This window comes from Elephantulus edwardii, unplaced genomic scaffold (genome assembly GCF_000299155.1).
Source record: "Elephantulus edwardii isolate Elephantulus edwardi_28Jun2011 unplaced genomic scaffold, EleEdw1.0 scaffold00031, whole genome shotgun sequence".
In the NCBI taxonomy this organism is placed as follows: domain Eukaryota; kingdom Metazoa; phylum Chordata; class Mammalia; order Macroscelidea; family Macroscelididae; genus Elephantulus; species Elephantulus edwardii.
Window position 1 is genome coordinate 8698500 of NW_006399781.1, and position 24961 is coordinate 8723460.

The following is a 24961-nucleotide window of genomic DNA, read 5'->3' on the forward strand; positions in this document are numbered from 1 at the left end:
CATAATGTCCTCCAGAGTCACCCGTTTTTAATAATATTGCATGAGTTCCTTGTTTTTCAATGCAGCATAGTATTCCATTGTGTGAATATACCACAGCTTCTCTTTCCATTCGTTTGTTGTTGGGCACTTAGATTGTTTCCAGCTCCTTGCTATTGTGAATAAAGCCGTGATAAACCTGGGTGTGCATATATCTATTTGGATGGCAGTTATGGTCTCTTTAGGGTGTATTCCCAGTAGTGGAACTGCTGGGTCAAATGGTATCTCTATTTGCAACTTTTTGAGAGAGCGCCACACCGCTTTCCACAGTGGTTGTACCATTTTACACTCCTACCAACAGTGAATAAGGGTTCCAGTTTCTCCACAACCTCGTCAGCATTTGTTACTTGCTGTTCTGTTAAATTTTGCAATTCTGACTGGGGTGAGATGATATCTCATAGTTGTCTTGATTTACATCTCTCTTAAAGCTAGGGATTTTGAATATTTCTTCATGAGCTTGTTAGCCATCTGAACGTCTTCTTTGGTGAAGTGTCTGTTAATATCCTATGCCCGTTTTTCAATTGGATTATTTACCTTTATCTTGTTGTGGTGCTCCAGTATTTTATAAATTCTGGATATAAGTCCCTTATCTGATATGTCATTACCAAATACTTTCCCCTAGTCTGTTGCTTCCCTTTTTACCCTGTTGGAGAAGTTTTTGGATGTGCATAGGGATTTGATTCTTAGAAGGTCCCATTCATCTATTTTATCTTCTCCTGGTTCTAGGTTTTTCAGGATACTTGGAAGACTGTTTATGTTGTGAATTAGGACTAATAGAGTTCTTCCAAGCTTTTCTTTAATGAAGTTTATAGTCTTGGTTTTAGTCCTAGGTCCATGATTCACCTTGAGTTCATTTTTGTATATGGAGTGAGGTGCGGGTCTTGCTTGAGTCTTCTGCAGATAGTTTTCCAATTTTGCCAGGCCATAATCTTTATGGAAGTAGACTGCCACATCTTTCCTCTGAACAATGACTCGTGAGTTAAAGCTGCCCTTCAGTTATCAGCCAAGCATGCAGCCATTGTGCCCCTCAACTCAACTCATTGCTGTCGTGTTGAAACCGACTCGTCATAACCCTCCAGCAAATTTTTAGAGGCTTTAAATCTTACTGGAGGAGAGTGTCTGTCTTTCTCTTGCAGAGAAGTTGGTGGATTCAAACTGCTTGTCTTTGGGTGCACTCTTTAAAAATATACATAGCCACTCTGCCTGGCCGCCAGTGCACAGCCATCATGGTTACCAGCCACATGCAGCCTATCAAACTGGCCAGGGTCACCAAGGCAGGACCGCCTCGCAAGGACAGTGCACGCAGGTGCGCGTGGAGTTCAAGGATGACAGGAGCTATACCATCATCCACAATGTGAAAGGACTACCACCTGGGCCATGAGGATGATCTTCATGGTTCATTAAAATCTATGTTGTACTGAAAAATAAGTAACTAAATTATATATATATATATATATATATATATATATATATATATATATATGTTGTTGTAGGTGCCATCAAGCTGAGTACGACTCACAGTAACCCTATAAACAGATCTGAACCCTGTCCTATCCTGTGCCATCCTCATACTTCCTGACACACTAGAACTTATGACAGCAGTCACTGTGTCAATCTACCTGCTTGAGGGTCTTCCTCTCTTTTGCTGACCCTCCCTCTTTCCAAAATTGTTGTCCCTCTCCAAGGAATAGCCTCTCCTAGCAACATGCCTAAAGTATGTGAGATGAAGCTTTATCATGTTTGCCTCCAAGGAGCACACTGGCTGCGCTTTCTTCAAAACACATTTGTTTGTTCTTTCAGTGTTCTTCCCCAACACCACAGCTCAAAGGCATCAATTCTTCCTCAGTCATCCTTATTCATTGTCCAGCTCTCAGATGCATAGCAAATAATCAAGAAAGACCAGGACCTGAATCAGATGCACCTTAGTCCTCAAACTGGCATCGTTACTCCTCAGTAATTTGGAGGGGTCTCTAAGTGCAGACACTTTCCCAGTGCAAAACGTCTCCTGATTCCCTGACTGTTGGTCCCAAGGATGTTAACTGTATATCCAAGTAAGATAAAGTTGTTGACAGTTTCAACCTTTCTTCTTTTATCACGATGCTGCCTATCAGTCCAGTGACAAGAATCTTTGTTTTCTTAACAATGAGATGCAATCCATATAGAAACATGTATTCTTTGATCTTCTGCAGGCAACAAGTGCTTCAAGTATTCCTCACTTTCAGCAAGCAAGGTTGTGTCATCTGCATAATGCAGGCTATTGAAGATGGTTCATGCAGTTGTGCAGGCAGGTAAGTCCCAAATACATGAGTTGGGAATCAGGCTTCTACTGGCTCCTGTGGTTGCACCAACATTAGCAGATCAGATGGCAAGTTGCTGGGACTTTGTGTCTCTATTGGTCAGGTGGCAGGCTTCTGATTCTCATTCAAAAATCAGAGTCAGGTGATAACATATGTATAAGTCATATGTATGGGGTGTTGGGGAGGGGGGAGAGAGAGAAAGAAGGAAAAAGACACTTTGGAAGAACATCCATATATATTGAACGTGAGATCATAAAATGGTGCAGAATTTCACAATATTGAGAATCATGGCCAAGCCAAGTTGACACATAACATTAACCATCAGGACTGCTGTTCAAAATGTTGACAGGTCTAATTCTCCCAGATACTCGTTGGGAGAAAAGTCTGGCAATCTCCTTTCAAAGAACCCACCTAAACCTGTGGCTGAAAGCGAGGTGTTGCCCACTGAACTCCAGAAGAGTACCTCCAGTCTGAAACATAGTTCTACGCTAGACACCAAGGGGGTCAGAACTGACTCCATGGAGACTGGTAGGTGGTCGTTAGGTTTCAAGTGAAGAGGAATGAACTCTTTAGCTACGTAACTTGGGAGAAGTCGCTAAGCCTTGCTGAGTCTTACTTTTGTCGTAAAATATGGATATACTAACAGCTACCTTCTAATAAGTGAGAGCTATTGTTTCTGAGTACTTATTGCACTTTGTAAATGTTTATTTAAGGAACAGGGCAGAAGTCTATTTGCCCAGATCAAAGACCTAGATGTTTCCCTTGATTGTGCCGTCTACATCTCTGTCAACCACTCAGTCACAAACTCCAGCTCTGCTTCTTAAATACATTTAAAACCTCTCACTTCTCTCCATACCCACAGCTGTCATCGTCGCCTAAGCCATCTTCCTTTCCCCCTACTCAAACCCTTCTCAGCCTCCAAACTGGTCTCTCTGCTCCACCCTTACCTACTCCATTCATCCTCCCTAAAGGGTAAAGCCTCGTTTCAAACCCTAGCTCTCAAGAAGACTTTGTGAAGAGTTTAGAAAGCAATTTTAAATCCTCTAGTCCCTCACACTTACTCTTAAGCCTCCTTTCAGCCTCTGTCCGCCTTAAATTCTACATTCTCAACTCCTTTCATACTCCCACGGTGAGTCACTTTTTCTCTGCCTCTGGGTCTTTAGACAAAGAGAGTCTCTCTGCTTAGAACAGACCCCCTCCTCAGTCCTAAAACACATCCTTCACCTTCTACTCATCTTTCATATTTCAGCTTGAATGTCATTTCCTCAGGGCCAGACATAATCGTCCCACTCACGTGTGCTTCCACAGCTCTCTGTTATTCCTCTCTAATAATACTTGTTATACTCTACTGTAGTGACTTGTTTAACACCTGCCTCCACCACTTAGCTAGTTCCAAGATAGCACAAACCTCTGTCTTATTCATTGTTGTAGCTCCCGCAATTACTGCAGTCTTTGGAAAACTGTGGGCGATCAAAAATATTTGCTGAATGAGCAATTAAGTATATGGCTTAGTGAATAAATGAATGAATGGACGAAGAGAAGCTCTGTTTCTAGCATATATCTTCTTTGATTTGTTTCCAAGAGATGTCCCAGTATTGCTTAAGCTCTGCGTTCGGGGTCATCACTCAATTTGCCTGGAGAAAAGACTGCCACGTGGGGGCGTTCCAGGGTGCGTGCGGGCCACAGGGGGGCGCCTCCCGCTCGTTGTATGTGGTTGGCACCTCGGATTCAGATTCGTTTACTAATCGCCAATGGGCGGCAGGGGGCGGGGCTCTCCTGCTGATAGACAGTATAGCTCCGCCCAATCTAATTCATCTTTTTTTGGCTCCGCCCATTTAGGACTCAGAGACCCTCAGGGAGGGCCTGTTGGAGGCGCCGCCAACTGAACTCCGGGAGAGCACTCCCGAGGCCGAACCAGCGGGCCTGGCGGTCTGTGAGTGGGCGGCCTAGCGCCGGGGGAGGGGCCTGATGTTGACAGACAGCCTGTCTGACCCGCCCCCCTCGTCCAGAGCGGCCGCGCCAGCGCCGGGGACAGCACAAGTGAGTACGTGAGCGGCGCAGCAAGATCCCGGCTCAGACCCTCGGACGGCGCGCGCACCCCGGACCCAAGTCGGGCCCGCAGCCGGCTGCCGGATTACTGTGCATCCTGAACCACGACCACCTGCGCCTTCCTGCCCCGGTCCGCCTCCCGAGTCTCCCGACACCGAGCTCCCCGGATCCTCCTGGACCGGTCCGTCCAGATTCTCACATCCCCAAGAATCTCCGAGGTTGGGGAGCCGCCTCGGAGCCACCCGCCTGTATCGCAACCCCTTGCCGGGACCTCCTTGGAGCGTACGCGAACCTTGCCCGGAGCCTACCGAAGGGACCGTTTTCCCTCCGCTCACAGCCCCGCCGGCGCGGCGCGGCCCGGCTCGGCTCCCAGAGCGCGTCCCGGCCATGGCCCGAGCCCGCCGGCCGCCGCCACCGCCGCCGGGGCTCCTGCTGCTGCTTTCGCTGCTGCTGCCGCTGCTGCTGCTGCTACCCACCAGCTGCCAGGCGCTGGAAGGTGAGCGCTGTCGGAGGACGCACCCGAGGGATTAGGGTGCGGGGCGCCCCAGCCGGGCGGAGAGGGCCCGCGGTGCCGGTCAGTGCGCTGGAGCACCAGGTCCAAGGAGGCTCCCCAGTTGGCGCCTGCTCCAGAGCCCGGAGGCTGGGTAGGCAGGACGCCCCCGGAGCCTCCGCGCAGCGTCCAGCTGGCTCCCACCCAGGCTGGTGGTCCGCAGTCCCTGGTCACAGGCATCTCAGCTAGCGCTGGGGTCCCCGAAGTCACAGCCCCGCTGTGAGCTTCTGTGGAAGCACCCCGCTCTCACCACAGAGAAGCTGGGTCCTTGGCACCTTCGAGAGGCGAGGAAGTGTGGGGGGCCCCGAGACGGCTGCTGGGCTGTTGCGGGTGGGGCGACGCCAGACTACCCAGGTTGGGCGCAGAGGTTGGTAAGAAACCCGTTGGCATGAACTGTGAAAGTGTTGAAGGTTTGCACCCTGCTTTGTCAGGGGCTGTGGCTGCGGGGGTGGAGAGGCGGGGGCCGGTTATTGTTTATGGTTTACCGAGCGCCAAATACACATGAGGTGCTGTTAGCACGGGCGTTGCACCCAGCTCTGCTCTTCGAGCCTACCCTTCCCCTTCCAGCAGGAAACCCCAAATGTTCGGGTCTCCAGTGAACCTCTGAAGTTGTGGGGTTCGCCCCAGGTAGCACAGGAGCCGGGTGCGTTCCTCGCTAACCTGAGGGAAAAGGCCTGACTCCCCGATGGGTTGTGTAAAACCTGCCAAGATTGCTTAGGGGGCAGCTCCAACTTCAAAAGACTATGAACAGCCCAAATGTTGTTGGCTCTGGTGGGAGAGCTCACACACATGCCACTTGACACAAGGCTGCGGGAGACAGAGGCACCATACAGATATCAAACAATGGAGAGACCCACACTGTTTCAAAAAATTTTGGAAGCCATTAAAAGAGCGGAGAGCAGAGAACCTTGTTAATGTGGGTGTGTGAGGGGGAGACACCACAGAAGTTTGCAAGAAATTGGAATATAAGCAGTATGTATTTTAAGCATCTTTAACAAACGTAGTTGCTTTCTTAGTTTAGGAACAAAAAATTCAATTCTGTGTAATTGCGTTTGCTCATATGTTCACAATGGGTACACTTAAAGGTTGGAAGGAAAAATGAACACAGTTCAGAGAAATAGGCATCTTCTGGTGCTTTCTATTTTTCTCCAGGGATGAAAAGGTTCCTATGATCCCCAACACTCCTTTCATCTCTGTGTCCACTGATGCTGACAGATGGATTCACACGGATGGACACATGCAGATTCAGACAGACACACCGAGGTCACGCCCACAGTCTCACACACTCACGTGCACTCACCCACACGTGTGGGATAAGATCATACACTGGCTTGAGAAACCAGTGCGGGGTTTTGTTGTTGAATGCCTGAAGGATGTAAGCTAAGTTTGTTCCCAGGTCTGTGCCTGTGTCTCAGCATACTTGTCTTTAAACATTCGCATGGCTTTGTCACCTGTGTGTGCAAGGCCCCTGGACCCTTGGGGGATGTGGTGGGCACTCAGAGTGTCATGGGGAAGGGGGGAATCAGGTGAGCAAAGGCTACAACACCAGTAGGCTCACCCCTTCTTCCTCTCTTTCTTCTCATCCCTTAATAATCTCTCCTTGTAAAAGACTCCTTCCAAGCTCTTTCCAGTCTTACACTTTGCCTTGCCCTAGCTAGGCGCTGGAGTCTTTGGGACCAAGAAGCTGAGTGGCTGACCAGGAAGCAGAGTACAGATAAAAGGGGCAGCCACTTTGGGGCTGCCCCAGGAAGTTGTAATGGCTTCCATTCAAGGTTGCCATGCCTTAAACCCTGTGGTCTTCAGTTTGTGTGAAAGAGAAAGAGAAACAGAAATGCCCCAGGGTGTTGCCCCAAGCCAGATCCTCCAGTTTTCCCGCCCTGCGAAATGGGGATAGTAATGGCACCAACCTCATTGGATCATTAGTATGTGTAAAGTGCCTAGCCCACAGTTATTGTTATTCAAGGATTAGCTATCATTGCTGTTAACACCCTGGGGTCTGCTCCCTGGGGAGAAGTGAAACCCGGAGGATGCTGGTAGCTGTGGTGTGTGCCCTTGTCCTGAGGGAAGTTAGAAAAGGAATGGTGGGGGAGGGGAGGGACCAGGCACCCAGAGGGCTCCACTTCCTGTAAGATGTGTGTGAAGGTCGGGGAGAAGTTGTCGCTCTTTCTCACTGTCTCCCTACAACTCCACAGGGAGCGAAAGGGTAGTAGGAGCTGGGTCACTGTGCACTGTGCAGCTGTTCTCTAAATCCTGCCTGCAGCCCCCTCACCATTCTTGAGGTCGAAGGGCAAGTTGGAAGGACTTTGAGGATCCTACACTGAGCAAAGAGGGGGGACTATGTGGGACTCTGGGCACCACAGATCTGTTGAGCCCTTGAGTTTTATGGATAGCTACCAGCCTCACCCTCAGCCTTCTTTTAGCTTGGCCAGAATTTGGTTTGTCCTTGGCCCAGGGCAACCTCCTGGTTCTCGCCATCTGTATTACACTAAGGCCTCACGGACCATGATTCCCATCCTGTGCCTGCTACTTAGATGCTGCCTAGAACCTGATTTCCGTCCCTCCCTGCATGCTTCAATCTCACCAAGCTCCAATGTGGATGGGACTAAGGCCTCTACTTGTCCCCTGACTAAGTAAACATTCTTCCATTTAAAAACTCTCTCCCATACAAATGACTTCCGATTTACCTGTAGACACAGAGAAGCATGAGCTCCCTTGTCACTACTTGTCCTTTTGGGTAATGTCTCTCAGCTCCCCCAAACCATGATCCTCCAGGATCAGGACCAGGGTCTCAGGTAAGGCAGGGTGCCCAGACCTGGGAGTCTCTTATATGTGAGATATAATGGGAAGGTCCCTGCCGCAAACACACCTTTTGGGAAAAGAAATAGTCACTAGATCCCCTTCCAGCTAAGCTGTGGAGATGACTTCTGAGGGTCAGAGGGAGTGTGAGCTGCGTCACTTTCTCACTGAGAGGATGGTGACTAGAAGGGGACCACGGGCCTGGCATTTTTGTGGCTTGCTCACTGGGTTAAGTTGCCTCTGGTGCCACCACCACCACATCCCTGTTTGTCATGAGCTTGCACTTGAGAGCTGCCCAGGAGGGACAGCTGCAGGTATTTGGGGAACCAGTTTGCTTGTCACTGGCCTCCCTTTAGCCAGAGCTGACGCTGCCACCACTGCCGCTGACACAGTGGACACCGCGGCAGCAAACTAAAGGCAGAGCTGCCACGGGCATGGCCTCCGCCACCCAGCCTTCCACTAATTAAACAGCACGAAGAGGCTGAATCACCAGGCCTGCATAGTTTGAAAATTGTAGCCCTGCCTGTTGTGCTGAGTCAAACTGGTTTGTCGGGATTGGCAGCTGGGAGGGTGGGGGGTGGGGAAAGCCTGAGACTGGGTACAGCTGGGCACCTGATGGGTGGGAGAGTCCCCCTGGCCCAAGGGCAAACCCTGGGTAGTGCCTCCCCGGCACCTTCTGCCCACTGTGGCCAGAACTCCAGGGAAGGGATCACGAAGGGTTTGTCTTGTGTCTCTGTCTCTCTGGCTGGCTGGCAGGGCTAGGTCTGGGGTGGTGGGCATGGATGAGCACTGAGACATTTGGGCTCCCTGACCTGTGTGTCTTCCTCCCTCCACCTCCCTCTCTCAGGTTTATTTAATTATAAATCCCCAGGATCTGAGGGAAAGAATGAAAAACAAAATGTGTTCCCTTCTGAGATGCTCCCCTCCCTACCTCCTTCTCAGACCTGGGAGCCAAGGGAGAGTGTCTGATGAGGGCCTTGGGAGATAGAGCCCCCAGGTCCTGTGACGAGGATGAGGTCCCCTGGAAGCCCCTTTCTCCTCAGGCTGACCCGATACGCAGGCTGGCACATGTGTGTATTCATATTGACACACAAGGAGGTCTGGGGAATGAGGAAGGACTAGGGATGTATATCCTGTGGGTTGCTTGGCTGACACAGGGGACAATGGTGGGAGACCATGCAGGGGAGCATGGAGCTTTCTCCTTTTCTCTGCAGCCATTGACTTGAGGGTGCCCTCCTGCCCCCTCACAAGCTGCTAGCCAAGCCCCAGAGCATGGTCTTTCCTGCCACCTCAAAGCTTGGCACAATGACTGTCTGGAGTTTGGGCTGGGAGCTTGCATCTGTCTGTAGATCTTTTTTTGGTTCTCCAGATCTTTATGTCATCCTTGAAGACATGGACTGACACATCAACTACAACAGTGGGCCTGAGCTTGGCAAATTGCAGAGGTGGCAGGATAGGGCAAGGTTCCGAGCTGTTGTTCATCGGGTCTTAGTTGACTCAATGACATCTAATAACAGCCACCTGATGCCCTTACTCCTAAGGCAAGGGGCTGTGCTGTGGGATCTGGCAGCTTCCTGAAGCTGTGTGTGCCTCTCCTGGACAGGTGGCAGCTCTCATCTGATACCTCTATGTCAGGGCAGTCCAGTGAAGGCTGCAGACATGTGCCCACGCAGTTCTCCTCCTGCTGGCCTCCCAGCTTGGGGAAGTTGCCCACAGCACCTGGGGCCAGATCTCTTCCTGTTGCTCCCCTGTCCTTGAGGGCTCCTAGGTACTTGAGACAGTGCCACTGAGCTGGCAGGGAAGTGGCCTGCTGCTTGGGCAGGGGCTGTACCTGGGAGACCGCGCCCAGCCACACCTGGAATCATCTTCAAGCCCCTGCTCCACCCCCAGCCTTGTGACCTGACAGCTCTTACTGGAGCCAGGGCAGCTGGAAGCCAGTCTGAGGCCTTCACCTTGCTGGCTACCATGGTCTTCTGCCCTGTGTCCCTGCTCAGGACTGTCCCAGCACCTCTACTTTCTTGCAAGAGGGGCTACAAAGTTGGAGGGGCAGGAAGATGACCAGGGAGTAAGGGAAGGCTAGCCTTTTTTTTTTTTTTTTTTGCTTTCTCCCAAGCTCACCTTCACTTTACTTGAAAGTGCCCTGTAGAGATAACTTGTGTGCGGGCCTGGGAGGGGTGTGTATTTTAATGTTACATGTATATGGAGGATACTTCCTAACAAATTCTCACTGTTGATGCTTACAATGTATCTGCATCCTTGTGTGGCCACCGTGTCCTACGCAGTGCGATTGGGCGCCTGTGTGTTTGCTGCTGGTAATTAGTGAGTGGCTGTGTAAGGGCAGGCCACCAAGTCTGTTTGTGTTTGCACTTGACTACACTAAAGACTGTGAATTGTAGCTGGCAATTGTGTGTGCAATTGAGTGAGTAAGGAGAATGTACTGTTGAGGGTGTTTGCCCTTTGTGTATGCATATGTCTCAGGAGAACCACACATGTGAAAGGTGAGACAAAACTGCATGTGAGATAGGTTCACCGTCTATGAGTGTTGAAGGAAGACTAATGTGTTTGTACCATATGCATCCATGTGTCTAAGGAAGACAGGCCAGTGCTGTGTGTGAAGCTGATGTGTGCTTGCCAGCGGCTGTGGCTTTGTGTGTTTTTGTTCACCATATGTGTTGACTTGTCGATTTGCCCCAGTGGTGGGGAATGCGCCCAGCCCCTGGGAATTGGGTGCCGTGTGTGCATCTGTGTGTTTCTGCACACAGGTCAGAGCCACCCAGCAGCTGCCACGTGGCTGCTCACTGTGGCCAGCTAGAAACCTGAAGAGGGTGTTGCTTCCCTCACTGTGAGCATCAACGGGTGAGCCCCAGCAGGACCCAGGCCTGGCGCCCACATCTCTGCTGGCTTTGGGAGGCAATTGGAGTTCTTGCCGGACAGAACCCAGTGCCTGCAGCATGACCTGCAACCTTTGGGTCTCCCTTCATAGCCTCATGGGTCCGAGGGAGGGGACTCAAGGAATGAGGTGCAGTAGGCAGCAGAGTGAGTTCAGGGATGCTCACTCGGTTCTCTTTTGTCCCTGTTCCTCCTATCCTTTGCTCTAGCAAGTGTCTACACACGCACTTACCACACACAGAGCAGAGAGAGGTGGACTGTGTTGAACGGATTCCGTGGCGCGCGCACACACACATACACTGCTCCCCACTCCACTTTTTTTGCAGCCCAGGCAAAAGGCCCAGGCTTCCTGCTGGAGGTGACACCTAAGGGTCTGAGTGGATCCTTGCCTTTCCGCACAGGCTGAAGGGAGAAGACCCCTCCTCTTCCCCGAGAGATGTGGGGAAACCAAGTGCAACACCCCCCCACACACACACCCCAGGGTGACCGGAGCCCTTCCTCAGGCACACATGACTCGAAATCCTAGTCCTCTCCTCATTAATGGGAAAAATGTGCCGAGGCTGAGCGATGGCCAAGGCTGAGCGATGGCCAAGCCGATCCCCTCCCTCTCTCACTCCCCAGAAATTAAACAGAAATGAAGAGCCTCCCTCCTTCCAGCCCGCTTGCCTCCCACCCTCCTCCTCCGAGCGAGCGAGCGAGCGCAGGGCTTGTTTTAAACTGTGGAGGAATCTGGCTGGAGGGGGGAGGGGGGGGCTGAATATTTGGGTTTAAACAGTTCCAGATGGGTTTGGCACAGGCTGAGCAGAAGGAAGTGAGGGAGCGGGAGGAGGGAGGCAGCGCGGAGCGGTGGGAGCCCTCGCTGGCTCGGGCGGGCAGCGGCGGGCGGGCAGACAAGCGGGCGGACCGGCGCGCAGGGGGGAGGGTGCGCGCTTGGCTCGGACGGATCCCAGGGACAGGAATACTCCAGCTGTTGGCTGGGGAAGAAGCCACTTGGCAACCTCCGTCTCCGTCTCCTTGGGCCTCCTTGTCTCTCCATCTCACTGTCTTTTGTAGTCCGCCGCCGGCCATCCCGGCTGTCTGGTCCCAGCCAGCCAGCGCGCGCATCCCTCCATCTCTGTGCCCGCTCAGCCGCCCGCCCTGGGAGGCCCCACTCGGCTCCGCCTCTCACCCGTCCTTTTTTGGACCCTGCTTCTGCCTACTTCTGCGTCCTTTTCGTGTGTCTGTCTGTCTGTGTGGCAGAGGTGTCAACCGACATGGCAAAATAGCCTATCTTGCAACTGGGTCCTCCAAGGACCAGATGCTGTTGCCAGAGAAGGGACGACTCACTCCTAGCAGTACATGCATGCGCTGCCTTCTGCCTTATGAGGGGACGTGGGCAGCCCCTGTCCTCCCTGTCTCGTGGCCACCTTCCTCCATTCAGATCCAGGCTCCAGGAAACCGGAGCATCTGAGTCTTTCCATGCTTCCACTCCCTAGTCCTAACCAACCCACAGTTAGAGACCCTGCTCCATTCCAAAGCAGAGTTGAGAGGAAACTGCTTGCTACCACAGGAAAGAACTTGGCACCATTTGCCTCTCTTTCTTGCTTCTAGGTCTGAACTTTCACAGTTCTGTACTTTCAGGGGGGCAGAGTTGGCTCCTTAGAGCCCAGAACCAGGTTCTTAGGGCAACTAATGTATGGGGAAAACATTAATGGGCCCCTTCTTGTGTTCCCTCCTCCACCCAAAAAATCCTCAAAGTCAGTGCCAGGAAGTCAGAATAGAATCATTCCTGGCCCTCCAGCAGATTTTCTGAGACTATAAATTGCACGGGAGGAAATTGCTCATCTTTCTTCCACTGGAGGGTTCAAATCCAGATAATTCAGTCAGCACAATTAATTCCCTGTGGATTACACCAGGAGAAAGGGGGAAATAGAATGCAGAACTAGTGCTGGGGCAAAACCCCTTCTTGAGTCTGACCTGCAGGCTTCCTGGAAGAGGTGACAGCTGGTTTGGGACACATAAGTTTGCTTTCTCTGTCCCCACTTTGCGGAGGACCATCTGGAACTCAGCACCCTAGTTAAAGGGTTCGTTTTGGAGTCAGAAAGACCTGAATTTGAGCTACCCTTCAGCCCAAGTCCTAACAGCTTTGCCCTAAATAATCCCGTATCTTTACACAAATAATGCATATTAGTATGGGTCTTACATAGTACAAAACTCCACTTATTTCCCTATGCATGCTATGTGTGTTATTTATATGGGCTTATTTATAAGTGAAAAATAAGGTATATATGCCATAGTTACAATTTTCCCATCTGTAACAGGACAGAACATATTACTTTGTTTCAAGGGTTGCAATAAAACTGAATTAGTTCTCTAGGAGCTGGTTCTGAGTCTTGGTGGTTCCCACCCCCACCCCCAAAATATTCCTGCCCATTCCTCTTGGGTGGTTGAGTGGGAGGTAAGACTGGAAGCTGGCCCTTGCTAACTGGCCCCTCCTTCCCTAGGGCAGTGTATGGGTTGGGGCTTTGTGCTGGGAATGGAGTCAGGGGAGGCCAGGGCAGCAGGGTCTGAAGCATACAGCCCTTTGTTCCAGGATAAAGGCCCTGCTGGCCTCTTTGTGTGGAGATTAGCAGAGCCTGTAGGTGTGTGAACTGGCTTGGCTCCTGCCTCATTAACCCAGGCCTTGGGTCAGCAGCAGGCATCCACCCCCAGCAGGGCCTGACTTGGCATCTGGGGCTGTGACATCCCTGGGGGGTTTCAGGGTGTGCAGGAGCAGGTACTGGTAGGCATCAGCTTCCTACGTCCTTGCCTTTCCTGAGCGACCTCTTCTTTTTCTCCATCCTCAACCAAGTCCTTGATCTTTTTCTCCTGTTATTCTCCAGAGACCCTCATGGACACAAAATGGGTGACATCTGAGTTGGCGTGGACATCTCATCCAGAAAGCGGGGTAAGATCTCCCTGCCATCTCCTGAGCATTTGATAACTAAGCTACCCTTCACTTCCCCATGCCAGGCCCTCCTCATCTCACCAGGGCTTACTGACGTCTGCATATTGCCCTCTCCTTGTCCTCTCCACCTGTCACCTTCCTTCTTGCCATTGATGGTCCTCTGTGAATATTTTTATCTCATGCGACTCAACCAACCTCCTTATGCCCCCCATCTTTGTCCCAGTCTTCCTCCACTTGCCTTCCAGCCTGTCTTCAGTCTCCATTTCTTGACCAGTACATTTATACAGTCCTGCTATCCCTGAAATATTCTTTCATGCCTGCACTGAGCACTACAGAACAGGGAGAGGATGGCCCAGCTTTTCTGTCTGCAGACCCTGCAGTCACTGGGCCTGACCATATGACCTTGATAAGTCTCTGCCTTCTGTGAGCTTTAGCTTATCTCTTGAAAGGGGAAAACAAAAGTACGTGTTCATGAAGTTGTGAAGGTAAATGTAATGGTCGTAGCAATAAAGCATAAAACCCACTCTCGAGTCAGTTCCAACTCAGGTTTCCAAGGCTGTAAATCAGGCAGCTAGAGCAAAGGCCCTGCTGTTTCTCCCTGGGAGGGGCTGGTGGATTCAAACCATGGGCCTTTTGGTTAGCAATCCAGCACATAACCCAGCATGCCACCAGGATACTAGTATTACCAGGATGGTAATAGCACTAGCAAGTTTTTATTGAATGCTTGCTATGTTCGACACCTTTATGGTACATATATTAAGTGATTTAATTATGCACAGCCTCATTTAATTCCAATTAACCCTATTTTATGGAGGAGGAAACTGAGGTGGGGAGGTAATAACTATTAGAAGTAATGCTCATAGAATATTGGCTATGTGCTCAGCCCACTTTGGAGTGCCTTATTCCCATAAAATTATGTATTATCTGCACATCTCACTGTGGCTAGAATAATTTTATTTACATGTCATAGATGGGGAAATTGAGGCACAAAGAGGTTCAGACTTACCCTGCCAGTTGCTGTTGTTGTATATGGTCGATTTGGAAACCTCCAGCGGGCTTTCAGAGGGGTAAATCACACGGGGAGAGATTACCCATCTTTGTCCTAAGGAGCTAGTGTATTCGAACCATATGCCTCAGGGTTGTTAATGCAGCCACCAGAGATCCCTACACACAAGTAGAGGTGTGCAATTTTAATCCATTTAGTCCCCCTCCAGCGACCCAGTGTAAGGTAAACAGTGGGTTCCTAGCATGTAGCAAGCACTTGGACCAGCTTGGTCCTCACACCGTCTTTTTCACTTGGCCCATGCGCAGTGGGAAGAGGTGAGCGGCTATGATGAGGCCATGAACCCCATCCGCACGTACCAGGTGTGTAACGTGCGCGAGTCCAGCCAGAACAACTGGCTCCGCACGGGGTTCATCTGGAGGAGGGACGTACAGCGCGTCTACGTGGAGCTCAAGTTCACGGTGCGTGACTGCAACAGCATCCCCAACATCCCTGGCTCCTGCAAGGAGACCTTCAACCTCTTCTATTACGAAGCCGACAGTGACGTGGCCTCAGCCTCCAGCCCCTTCTGGATGGAGAACCCGTATGTGAAGGTGGACACCATTGCGCCCGATGAGAGCTTCTCTCGGCTTGATGCTGGCCGCGTCAACACCAAGGTGCGCAGCTTCGGACCACTCTCCAAGGCCGGCTTTTACCTGGCCTTCCAGGACCAGGGCGCCTGCATGTCCCTCATCTCCGTGCGTGCCTTCTACAAGAAGTGTGCCTCCACCATCGCGGGCTTTGCACTCTTCCCTGAGACCCTCACCGGGGCCGAGCCCACCTCGCTGGTCATTGCCCCTGGCACCTGTGTCCCTAATGCTGTGGAGGTCTCAGTGCCCCTTAAGCTGTACTGCAATGGAGACGGGGAGTGGATGGTGCCAGTAGGTGCCTGCACGTGTGCCACCGGCCATGAGCCAGCTGCCAAGGAGACCCAGTGCCGCCGTGAGTTGGGATGAGCCAGGGAAGGGTGGAAGGGGAGGGTCTAGGCCAGCACCACCAGCCTGCTAAGAGGCCTAGCCTGGGGTCTAGGGTGGAGGGGGAGGACGTGGAAGAGTGGGTGCCAGGTGTGGAGAATGTGAGGAGGGAGAGGAAATAAGGCACAAACATAGGAAGAAAGAAAACAGAAGATAGAAAGAGACTTAGAAAATCACTGACAAGTAGGCATCTGTAAAACCTAGTCAAGGACTCTGGAGGCTGGCAGAGATGCCCACTCGGCTCCCTGCTCAGTGCACATTTTACCTCAGGCATGATAGGTAGGCCCCAGGGGCTATATGGCTCTCTTCCCCTGGGGTCTCATCTGCTCCGGGAGCCTCACATGTAAAGTGGGAGCAGTAACAGTGATTACCTCTTAGGCTCTAGTGAGGCTTACATGAGTCGGTGCAAGGAAAGCCCTCCAAACCACCGTGTATGGCACCTGAGGGCATTAATGACATGTTCAGTGTTAGCCATGCATCCCAACAGCTCTGGGAGACTTGGAGGACAGGGATGGCTTTGTCCCTATTTTATACATGAAAAGGTTAGGTGACTTGCCTCCGGTGGTTTGCCAGGGCCGGTAAGACTATGCGTAGAACTAGACTTTCCAGTTATAAGATCCAGTCACAGAGGGCTTTCTCCTTGAGTCTCAACACCACCTTTTAAGGTCGGTTCTAGTTATCTCCTCTACTTTATCAATAAAGAAACTGAGTTGCAGAGAGATTCTGTCCTCAAGGCCACAGAGACAGGAAATATTAGAGTTGAACTAGCCCAGTATTCTATGCTGAGAAGGTGTGAAGGACCTTGTCCTCTAGGCTTCTCTCCCCTGGGGCAGGTAGCCTGGAGCTTGAGGTGTGGGGGAAGCCCCTTAAGCAATGAGTGACAAGGCTAGGCAGCTTCAACCTGGCTGTGAGACCCCGTGCTGTCCTGGGAAGGTGAACAGTGCCTTGGACGGCCCCTCTGCACTTCTCTTTGGGAACCTTCCTGAGATTTCCTCTCCCTAAGTGGAGAGAAGGCGTGGGGGTGATGAGCCTGACAGCCTGAAGAGGGGCTAACACTCTGCAGGTCCCTGGCAGGAAATGCACGTTAGTTCCCATAGCAACCAGGCTGGCCTGGCCTCTGCCCCCTCCCCCACTAGTTCAGAAGAGCTCAGAATATCATCACCTTAGTTGGGGGGACAAGAGATTGAACCTCACAGAGGGCTCAGCCCCAGCTCTGGGCATTCCACCCTCTGGGTGACCCTGTATACACACACCTCAGGGTTGTCATGTATGAATAGATGGACCATATGTTCTAGTTTGTCCAGGACAGAATAGATTTACACCCATTATCTTGTAACCTTTTTCACACTCAGAAAATTCCAGTTTCAATAACAAATCATGTGGCCACCGTAGATGTGGGGAATCCACAGAGCCCATGCCATGTACAGGGGCTGCATGGAAAAGGCAGAACGAGGGATGGGTGGAGGGCTTTGAGGCACTGGGCTGTGGGCTAGCTTTGGGGCCTCTGAACTCAGAGTGACCCCAGCCTTCCTGCCCACTTCTTTCCCTCCTTTTCTCATCCCTCCTAAGCCCCCACCCCTGCCCAAGGGCAGAAAGGAGCTGCCAGTCCGCTTCCCGGTGGGTGGAGAAGACGATTGGTTGGGAAATTCTGAGGCCCCACCTCCTTAGATGTTTGGGGGTATCCTTGAGGTTTCTTGGAGATTATTCTCTTAGTGTTTCGGGGAGGGGTGGGAGTGTCCCAGCGGAGTCCAGGGTACTGCCAGCCTGCTGGTGGTCTCTCCCTGTCCCCCTCGGCTTCCTCCTCCCCTCGCTCTTCTCTGCCCTGACAAGCCCAGTCTGTCCAGGTGATGGGCTGACGTCTTCCTCCGGGAGGCCCAGAGGTGGGGGGCGGGGGGACAAGGGCGGGGAGGAATCCGCTGACGTGGGGTTTCCATGGGGCAGAAGGGCAGCAGCTGGAGTTAGGCAATGCTAGTATTGCCCCCACAGTCTAGCATGTGGAGGGGCCAGATTCTCACAGAGGTGTGGAGGGTTGGTATTTGCAGGGCTGAGAATGGAGGTGAGCCCGGTCTTTTTCTCCTTCACAGCCTGTCCCCCTGGGAGCTACAAGGCAAAGCAAGGGGAGGGGCCCTGCCTTCCATGTCCCCCCAACAGCCGCACCACCTCACCAGCTGCCAGCATCTGCACCTGCCACAATAACTTCTACCGAGCAGACTCGGACTCTGCAGACAGTGCCTGTACCAGTGAGTGAATGGCCACCCTCGGGCCCAGCAGGCTGTGAAATGCCCATTCTCCAGATGAGAAAACTGGAGCTCAGAGAATTTAGATCTTATGCTAAATAAAGACAGCACAGCTAGGAAGTGGCCACCCTGAGGCAGAACCTGGCCTAGCCAACTAACTCATCATCCCTTTCATAAACTCCCACCAGCTTCTTAAGAAGATAGAGCTCTGATGGCCTAGTGGCTAGTGAGGAGTTGCACTGCCAAGAAAAAGGCAAGTGGTTCGAATCCACTAGCTGCTCTGAGAGAGAAGGGCAATTTCCTATGTGATTTACAGCCTCTGAAAAATCTGCTGGAGGGGTCAGTTATAAGTCAGTTCTGACTAAACGGCACTTAACAACAGCCCTTCTGGGGCCACATTAGTAAGAGGTGTGCTACTAACAGAAAGATCAGTGGTTTGAGCCCAGCAGCCACTTGGTGGGAGAAGGTTAAGGGCGTCTGCTCCCATAAAGACTTATAGCCCCGGAAATCCTTTGAGGCAGTTCTACGCTGTCGCATAGAATTGCTGTGAGTTAGAATAAGCATGACAGTAGTGGGTTTGATTTTGTCACTGGCCCTAGCCTGGCATTAGTAACCAGCTGAGAGTTTCTGGTTCAGTGCTCCTTTGTTTTCCTAGAACTGCTGGCCTCTTGGTCCAGCATGGAGAGTGGGGAGGTGCCTCCTATCCCTAGGGCAGCCTCCACTTTCTCCCTGCTCAGGCCTTTGGTGTGCCAGGAATCAGGTCAGGTACAAGGAGTCACAACTAGGTGGGGTGAAAAGATGTGAAAACTAATAATCACCATATAATATGGTCAATGTTGAGCTAGACAAATGCCCAGGAATAATGGGATGGTGAAAGTTTGAATCAAGGAAGGCTTCCAAGAGGAGGCAGCTTACTAAGTTAAGCCTTGAAGGATAGTTAGGCATTTGCCTGGTGACAGTCTTGGACAGGTTCTGTGCCTCTTACAGCAGAAGCAGAGACAAGGAGGTGGGAGCCCCTTGGCGTATGCAGGCATCTGGTGTGTAGGGGATCCCAGAACCCCCTCTACTCATGCCCTCTCCCTTCGCCCCTGCAGCGGTGCCATCGCCCCCTCGGGGTGTGATCTCCAACGTGAATGAGACCTCCCTGATTCTTGAGTGGAGTGAGCCCCGGGACCTGGGTGGCCGGGATGACCTCCTGTACAACGTCATCTGCAAGAAGTGCCGGGGGAGCCCTGGGACCGGGGGCGCCTCAGCCTGCTCACGCTGTGATGACAACGTGGAGTTTGTCCCGCGGCAGCTGGGCCTGACGGAGCGCCGGGTCCATATCAGCCACCTGCTGGCCCATACACGCTATACCTTTGAGGTGCAGGCAGTCAACGGCGTCTCTGGCAAGAGCCCCCTGCCCCCTCGCTACGCAGCTGTGAACATCACCACCAACCAGGCTGGTGAGGAGGGGCCCCCAGAAGGGTGGGGTTTCGATCATCTCCCCCTGGGCATCTTCTCAAGGCCAGCCGAGGGGCCACCAGGAGGACTGGAGGACGGGAGGATGTGAGGCCCTGAGGAACCCCTGGTAAGCCCTTGCTCTTCCCCCAGCCCCCTCCGAAGTGCCTACACTCCACCTGCATAGCAGCTCGGGCAGCAGCCTCACCCTGTCCTGGGCTCCCCCAGAGCGGCCCAACGGTGTCATCCTGGACTACGAGATGAAGTACTTTGAGAAGGTCAGCACCTCGAAGGGCAGAAGGTGACCCTGGGCGGAGATGGAACAAGGAAGTTTAACTTCAGATGGCGTAGGGTGCCTTGAGATTGAGGGCTTAAGTGCTGAGGGGGCCGTGGGGCCGGCCTGGGTGTGGACAGGGGCTGGGTGGTCTCCAAACACCTCACGGAGGGTGCTCTCTGTTCGTGGCATTGCAGAGTGAGGGCATCGCCTCCACAGTGACCAGCCAGAAGAACTCAGTCCAGCTGGACGGGCTGCGGCCTGACGCTCGCTATGTGGTTCAGGTCCGGGCCCGCACCGTGGCTGGCTATGGACAGTACAGCCACCCAGCTGAGTTTGAGACCACAAGTGAAAGAGGTATGTATATATGCTTGCCTCCTCTGTCCTTAACCCAGTTCACACGACAGCCCCTGGCCTCACCAGGTCCTCTTTTCTCCAGGCTCTGGTGCCCATCAGCTCCAGGAACAGCTGCCCCTCATCGTGGGCTCAGCCACAGCTGGGCTTGTCTTTTTGGCTGCCATTGTGGTCATCGCTGTCATCTGCCTCAGGTACTTCTGGCCCCGGGCTGCTCCTGTGTCTGCTAGGGCTTCCTTAGGACCCCAGAGTCCTTGAGCCACATAGATGACTTATTATCCCCTCACCTAGAGCCTCACTGGTCCCCATTTTCTTTCTGGAAAAGCCCTCTCTGTCCATACCCATGCCCTTTCAGCTCGTCCACTGTTGCATACACCAACAAGCAAGACTGTTTAGGGACAAAGTCCACTGAATCTCTTGCCCAGCACCCCCCTGGCTACTGTAACCATCAACTGTGTGACCAGACTGTCCGCTTGAGCTCTCTCTGCCTCGCTGTGAGCCCAGGACAGAAGCAGCTGTAGCACCTGTCTCACCTCCTTTCTCTCCTCTAGGAGACAACGCCACAGCTCCGATTCGGAGTACACCGAGAAGCTGCAGCAATACAGTGAGTTTGCCTCCTCACCCCAACCTTTCAACACTACTCAGGTTTCCTGTAGGCTTGGAGCCACCGCTTCCCTACCTAGATCTTCATTCTCTAAAAGTGTACTCGAGAAGCTCCCTTCTGTGTCCAGTCAGGTGCCATCTTCTCATACCCCTCCCACAGCAGGTCCTCTGAGCCCTTTCCTCACTCCAGGTACGCTGATTCCCTCTCACTGCAAGTACTCTCAGCCCCTCTTCACTCCAGGTACTCTCAGCCCCTCCTCATTCCAGGTACTCTCAACCCCACCCCCTTATACCATGTACTCTGAGCCCCTCTTCACTCCAGGTACTCTAAGCCCCCTCTTCACACCAGGTAGTTTGAGTCCTTCCTCATTATAGATGCTCTGAGTTCATTCTTCTTCCTGAGTATTCTGGTGCTAATAAGACATGACCCCTACCCCTAAAAGCAATTAGTCTTACAGAAAAGACAAGATGCATATACACAGGAAACAATTAGAGAGCAATTAAGTGTTAAGCCAAGTGTTCCTGTTATGAAGGACAATAAGGGTTAAGAGGAAGGCTTCCTGGAGGAGGTGAACAGGCACTGGCTGAGCTGAGCCAGGCAGGATGAGCAGGGCTTAGAGAGGTGGAGGGAGAGCATTCCTGCCTAGGGGAGCCATGGAAGGTAGTGGGTGGGGTGGAGAGAGTGCCCAACTGTGGGGGCAGAGAGAAGACTGGTTTGACAGCTGCTGGGAGACAAGGCTGGGTATTTGCGGGCCAGTCCTTGGAGGGTCGTGAAAGGCGAGCAGAGGAGTTTGGGCTTGAATCCACCATAGGTAATAGGAAAGGCTTTCAAGCTGGGGAGTAATACAATGAAAGTATTGTTCAAGGAAGACAGTGGTATGCAGGATAGATTGGTGGGAAAAGCATCCAGAGGCAAGCAGCCCAGCTGGGAGGCTATTGCAATAGTCTGAGTGTTGAAGGCCTGGGCAAGGTCAGGGGCAGTGGGGATATGGGGAGGGGTGCATCTGAGAGGTGCTCGATGTGATGAGAGATGTGGGAGAAGGACCAGCAAGAGCTGAATTCTAGGCTTCTCACCTCTGCGGTTCTTACACTGGGGGCAGGGCTTTAACAGAGAAGACTTGCAGGGAGGTTGCCGAATGTGCCCCCATTAAGACAGATCCTGAGGTGGGGACTGGGTGGTGTCCCAGAGCCTGAGTGTGGGGCATGAGTGGTTCCCTTAGAGCTCCTGACCTGATGATCTCTCTCCTGACCCCCTCTTCTGTCTAGTTGCTCCTGGAATGAAGGTTTATATCGACCCCTTCACCTACGAGGACCCCAATGAAGCTGTGCGTGAGTTTGCCAAAGAGATCGACGTGTCCTGTGTCAAGATCGAAGAGGTGATTGGTGCTGGTGAGTCACCCTGGGGCACCGTGGGCTTGAGAGGCTGGGATCTCCCCAGGGGAGGCTTGGGGCAGGCTGGGTACAGGGTCAACACTCAGAAATGGCTCATGTCCTGCGCCCTGCAGGGGAGTTCGGAGAAGTGTGCCGTGGTCGGCTTAAACAGCCCGGCCGCCGGGAAGTGTTCGTAGCCATCAAGACACTGAAGGTGGGCTACACGGAGAGGCAGCGGCGGGACTTCCTGAGTGAGGCCTCCATCATGGGTCAGTTTGACCACCCCAACATCATCCGCCTGGAGGGCGTGGTCACCAAGAGTCGACCTGTGATGATCCTGACTGAGTTCATGGAGAACTGCGCCCTGGACTCCTTCCTCCGGGTAAGAGCCAGGCCCACCTCCTTCCTCTCCCACAAAGGGCAGGCTCAGACCAGCCACCACCCTCACAAGGCACATCCATCCTATCCAAGTCCATAAACATTTACTGAAGTGCAGGGAGAAAACCGTGCCCTTCAGAACCAGCGTTCGTACCTTAACTCTGCTTCTTACAGCTTGTGAGACCACAGACAGGCAAGTTACCTAATCTCTCTGGGTCTCAGCTGCCTTGATATAAAATGAGAATTGTTGTTACTGTATCATCGTGTTGGCGGTGACTCATACCTGACCCTCCAGTGGGTTTTCGGAGGCGGTAAATTGCAATGAAGGCTGCCAATCCTTCTCCCAACTGCTGAGCAGTTAGTGGATTCAAACCATGTGCCTTTGAGTTGGCAGCACAACTCCTTACCACTAGGCCACCTGACCTCCCTTAAAATGAGAGACACAAAAGCTATTTTGCATGTTCCTGAGGGTGAATTGCAATGTATACAAAAATGCCTAGCATGTAGTAGGGCACCAGCTTTCTTACTCTGACTGTCTGCTGGGGTGTTACAGGGATAGATGAGGCATGGACCCTGAGGAGAGGGTGGGCAGGCAGGCCGCAGCAGGGACCAGGCCCATGAACCTACCTGCTCGCTGTTTGCAGCTCAACGACGGGCAGTTCACAGTCATCCAGTTGGTGGGCATGCTCCGAGGCATTGCTGCTGGCATGAAGTACCTGTCTGAGATGAACTACGTGCACCGGGACCTGGCTGCCCGAAACATCCTTGTCAACAGCAACCTGGTCTGCAAAGTGTCCGACTTCGGTCTCTCTCGCTTCCTGGAGGATGACCCCTCTGATCCCACCTACACCAGCTCCCTGGTACAAGCCCGGAGGGAGACTCGGGGTGGGGCTGCTCAGGCAGGGGCTTGGGGCTGGGGACCAGCCCCGAGTCACAGGGTGAAGGGAGTGTGCCCCCCACACCAGGGTGGGAAGATCCCCATTCGCTGGACCGCCCCGGAAGCCATCGCCTATCGAAAGTTCACGTCTGCCAGTGATGTCTGGAGCTACGGAATTGTCATGTGGGAAGTCATGAGCTATGGAGAGAGGCCCTACTGGGACATGAGCAACCAGGATGTGAGTGGGGCCGTGCAGAGCGGTTGTTAGGTGGGTGCTGGCGGGGGTGCCAGGTCATGGCTTACTCTGATTCCCTGCCCTCGGCCAGGTCATTAATGCTGTGGAGCAGGATTACCGGCTGCCCCCACCCATGGACTGTCCCACGGCGCTGCACCAGCTCATGCTGGACTGCTGGGTGAGGGACCGGAACCTCAGGCCCAAATTCTCCCAGATTGTCAACACCCTGGACAAGCTCATCCGCAACGCTGCCAGCCTCAAGGTCATCGCCACTGCCCAGTCCGGGTTAGTACCTTCTCTGTCCTCCCTCTGTGCTCTGGAGCTGGCAGCTCTGTCCTGAGGACTCACCGCGTCCCTTTCTTCTCCACAGCATGTCACAGCCCCTCCTGGACCGCACGGTTCCAGATTATACAACTTTCACGACAGTTGGCGACTGGCTGGATGCCATCAAGATGGGGCGATACAAAGAGAGCTTCATCAGCGCAGGGTTTGCATCATTTGACCTGGTGGCCCAGATGACTGCAGAGTGAGTGCGCCTCTGGGGCATGGGCTCAGGCCTGGCACTAGTGGAACGGGGCACAGAGAGACGGGTTGACCCTGACCTTGGTCCATTTTGCAGAGACCTGCTCCGGATCGGGGTCACCTTGGCAGGCCACCAGAAGAAGATCCTCAGCAGTATCCAGGACATGCGGCTGCAAATGAACCAGACGCTGCCCGTACAGGTCTGACACCCGCCTCCTGTGGTGGGTGCCCCTCCAAGCACAGCGCAGACTCTGAGCAGCCAGCCGGACTTTTGATGCCGAGCGTCAGGCTGTGGCCAGAAGATGGAAGTCTGGGGAGAGTTCCCAAATAGGGCTCCTCCAGTCCTGTGCTCCCTCCCCAGGAAGTGTGCTCCAAACCTCTTCATATTGAAGATGGATTAGGAGAGGGAGTGATGACCCCTCCCCAGACCTTTGGGGCCCAGGTCTTCCTGCTTTCCAGTGGGGGATCCCCACAACCTCAGACTTGGCTATGCTTCAATGCTGGAGGTCCTCCTGGGATCAGTGGAGGGTGAGCCTGGGTTCCACAGGGCCCAGCCCTGGCAGGGGTCTGGCCCCACCAGGTAGGCAGAAAGCAGTCCCTCCCTCAGGAACTGGAGGAGGGGGGGCTCCAAGAAAGGGGAAATGTGACACCCCTACCCTAAGGCCAGCTGGCACCTCCAGTTTGCACAGGGACTGTTGTTCTGGGGGCTGAGGGCCCTGCCCCCACCCCTGTCCTTGGTGCTGTCGTAAAAGGGCAGGCAGGGGCAGGCTGAGGAGCAGCCCCTTCCCCCCCAGAGACTCTCAGAGCCAGAAATCGGATGCGTGTGAGTGTGTGTGTAAGTGTGCAATGTGTGCACGCACTGGCCTGCACAGAGAGCATGAATGAGTGTGTCAAAGCTTGGCCCTGTGCCCCGGAGAGGGCAGCTGGGCCAGCACGGAATAAAGGCAATAAGACGATTCTCTGACCCCTTCTTATTCCGCCGCCCAGGGCAGGACTTCCTGACGGCTCCCAGCCCTTCAGAACTTCCCCAAGCCAAGTGTTGGGAGACCAGATCCAGGCCCAGCTAGGTTCAACTAAGCTTTTGTGCTTTTGGCCACATTTCTTTGAGCTT

General features: G+C 53.0%; 1 protein-coding gene across 1 annotated transcript; it reads left to right on the top strand.

The window, feature by feature from the left end:
* Positions 1 to 4747: 4747 nt before the first annotated feature.
* Positions 4748 to 24803, top strand: EPHB3 (EPH receptor B3). Its single transcript, XM_006884084.1, has 16 exons — positions 4748 to 4878; positions 13479 to 13543; positions 14855 to 15527; positions 17644 to 17799; positions 18891 to 19241; positions 19390 to 19514; positions 19708 to 19867; positions 19950 to 20058; positions 20416 to 20468; positions 21734 to 21856; positions 21973 to 22220; positions 22861 to 23076; positions 23182 to 23331; positions 23420 to 23613; positions 23699 to 23854; positions 23948 to 24803. Exons 1-16 carry the CDS (start codon positions 4770 to 4772, stop codon positions 24054 to 24056), a joined length of 2997 nt encoding a protein of 998 aa, XP_006884146.1. The 5' UTR covers positions 4748 to 4769; the 3' UTR covers positions 24057 to 24803.
* The last annotated feature ends 158 nt before the right edge of the window (positions 24804 to 24961 follow it).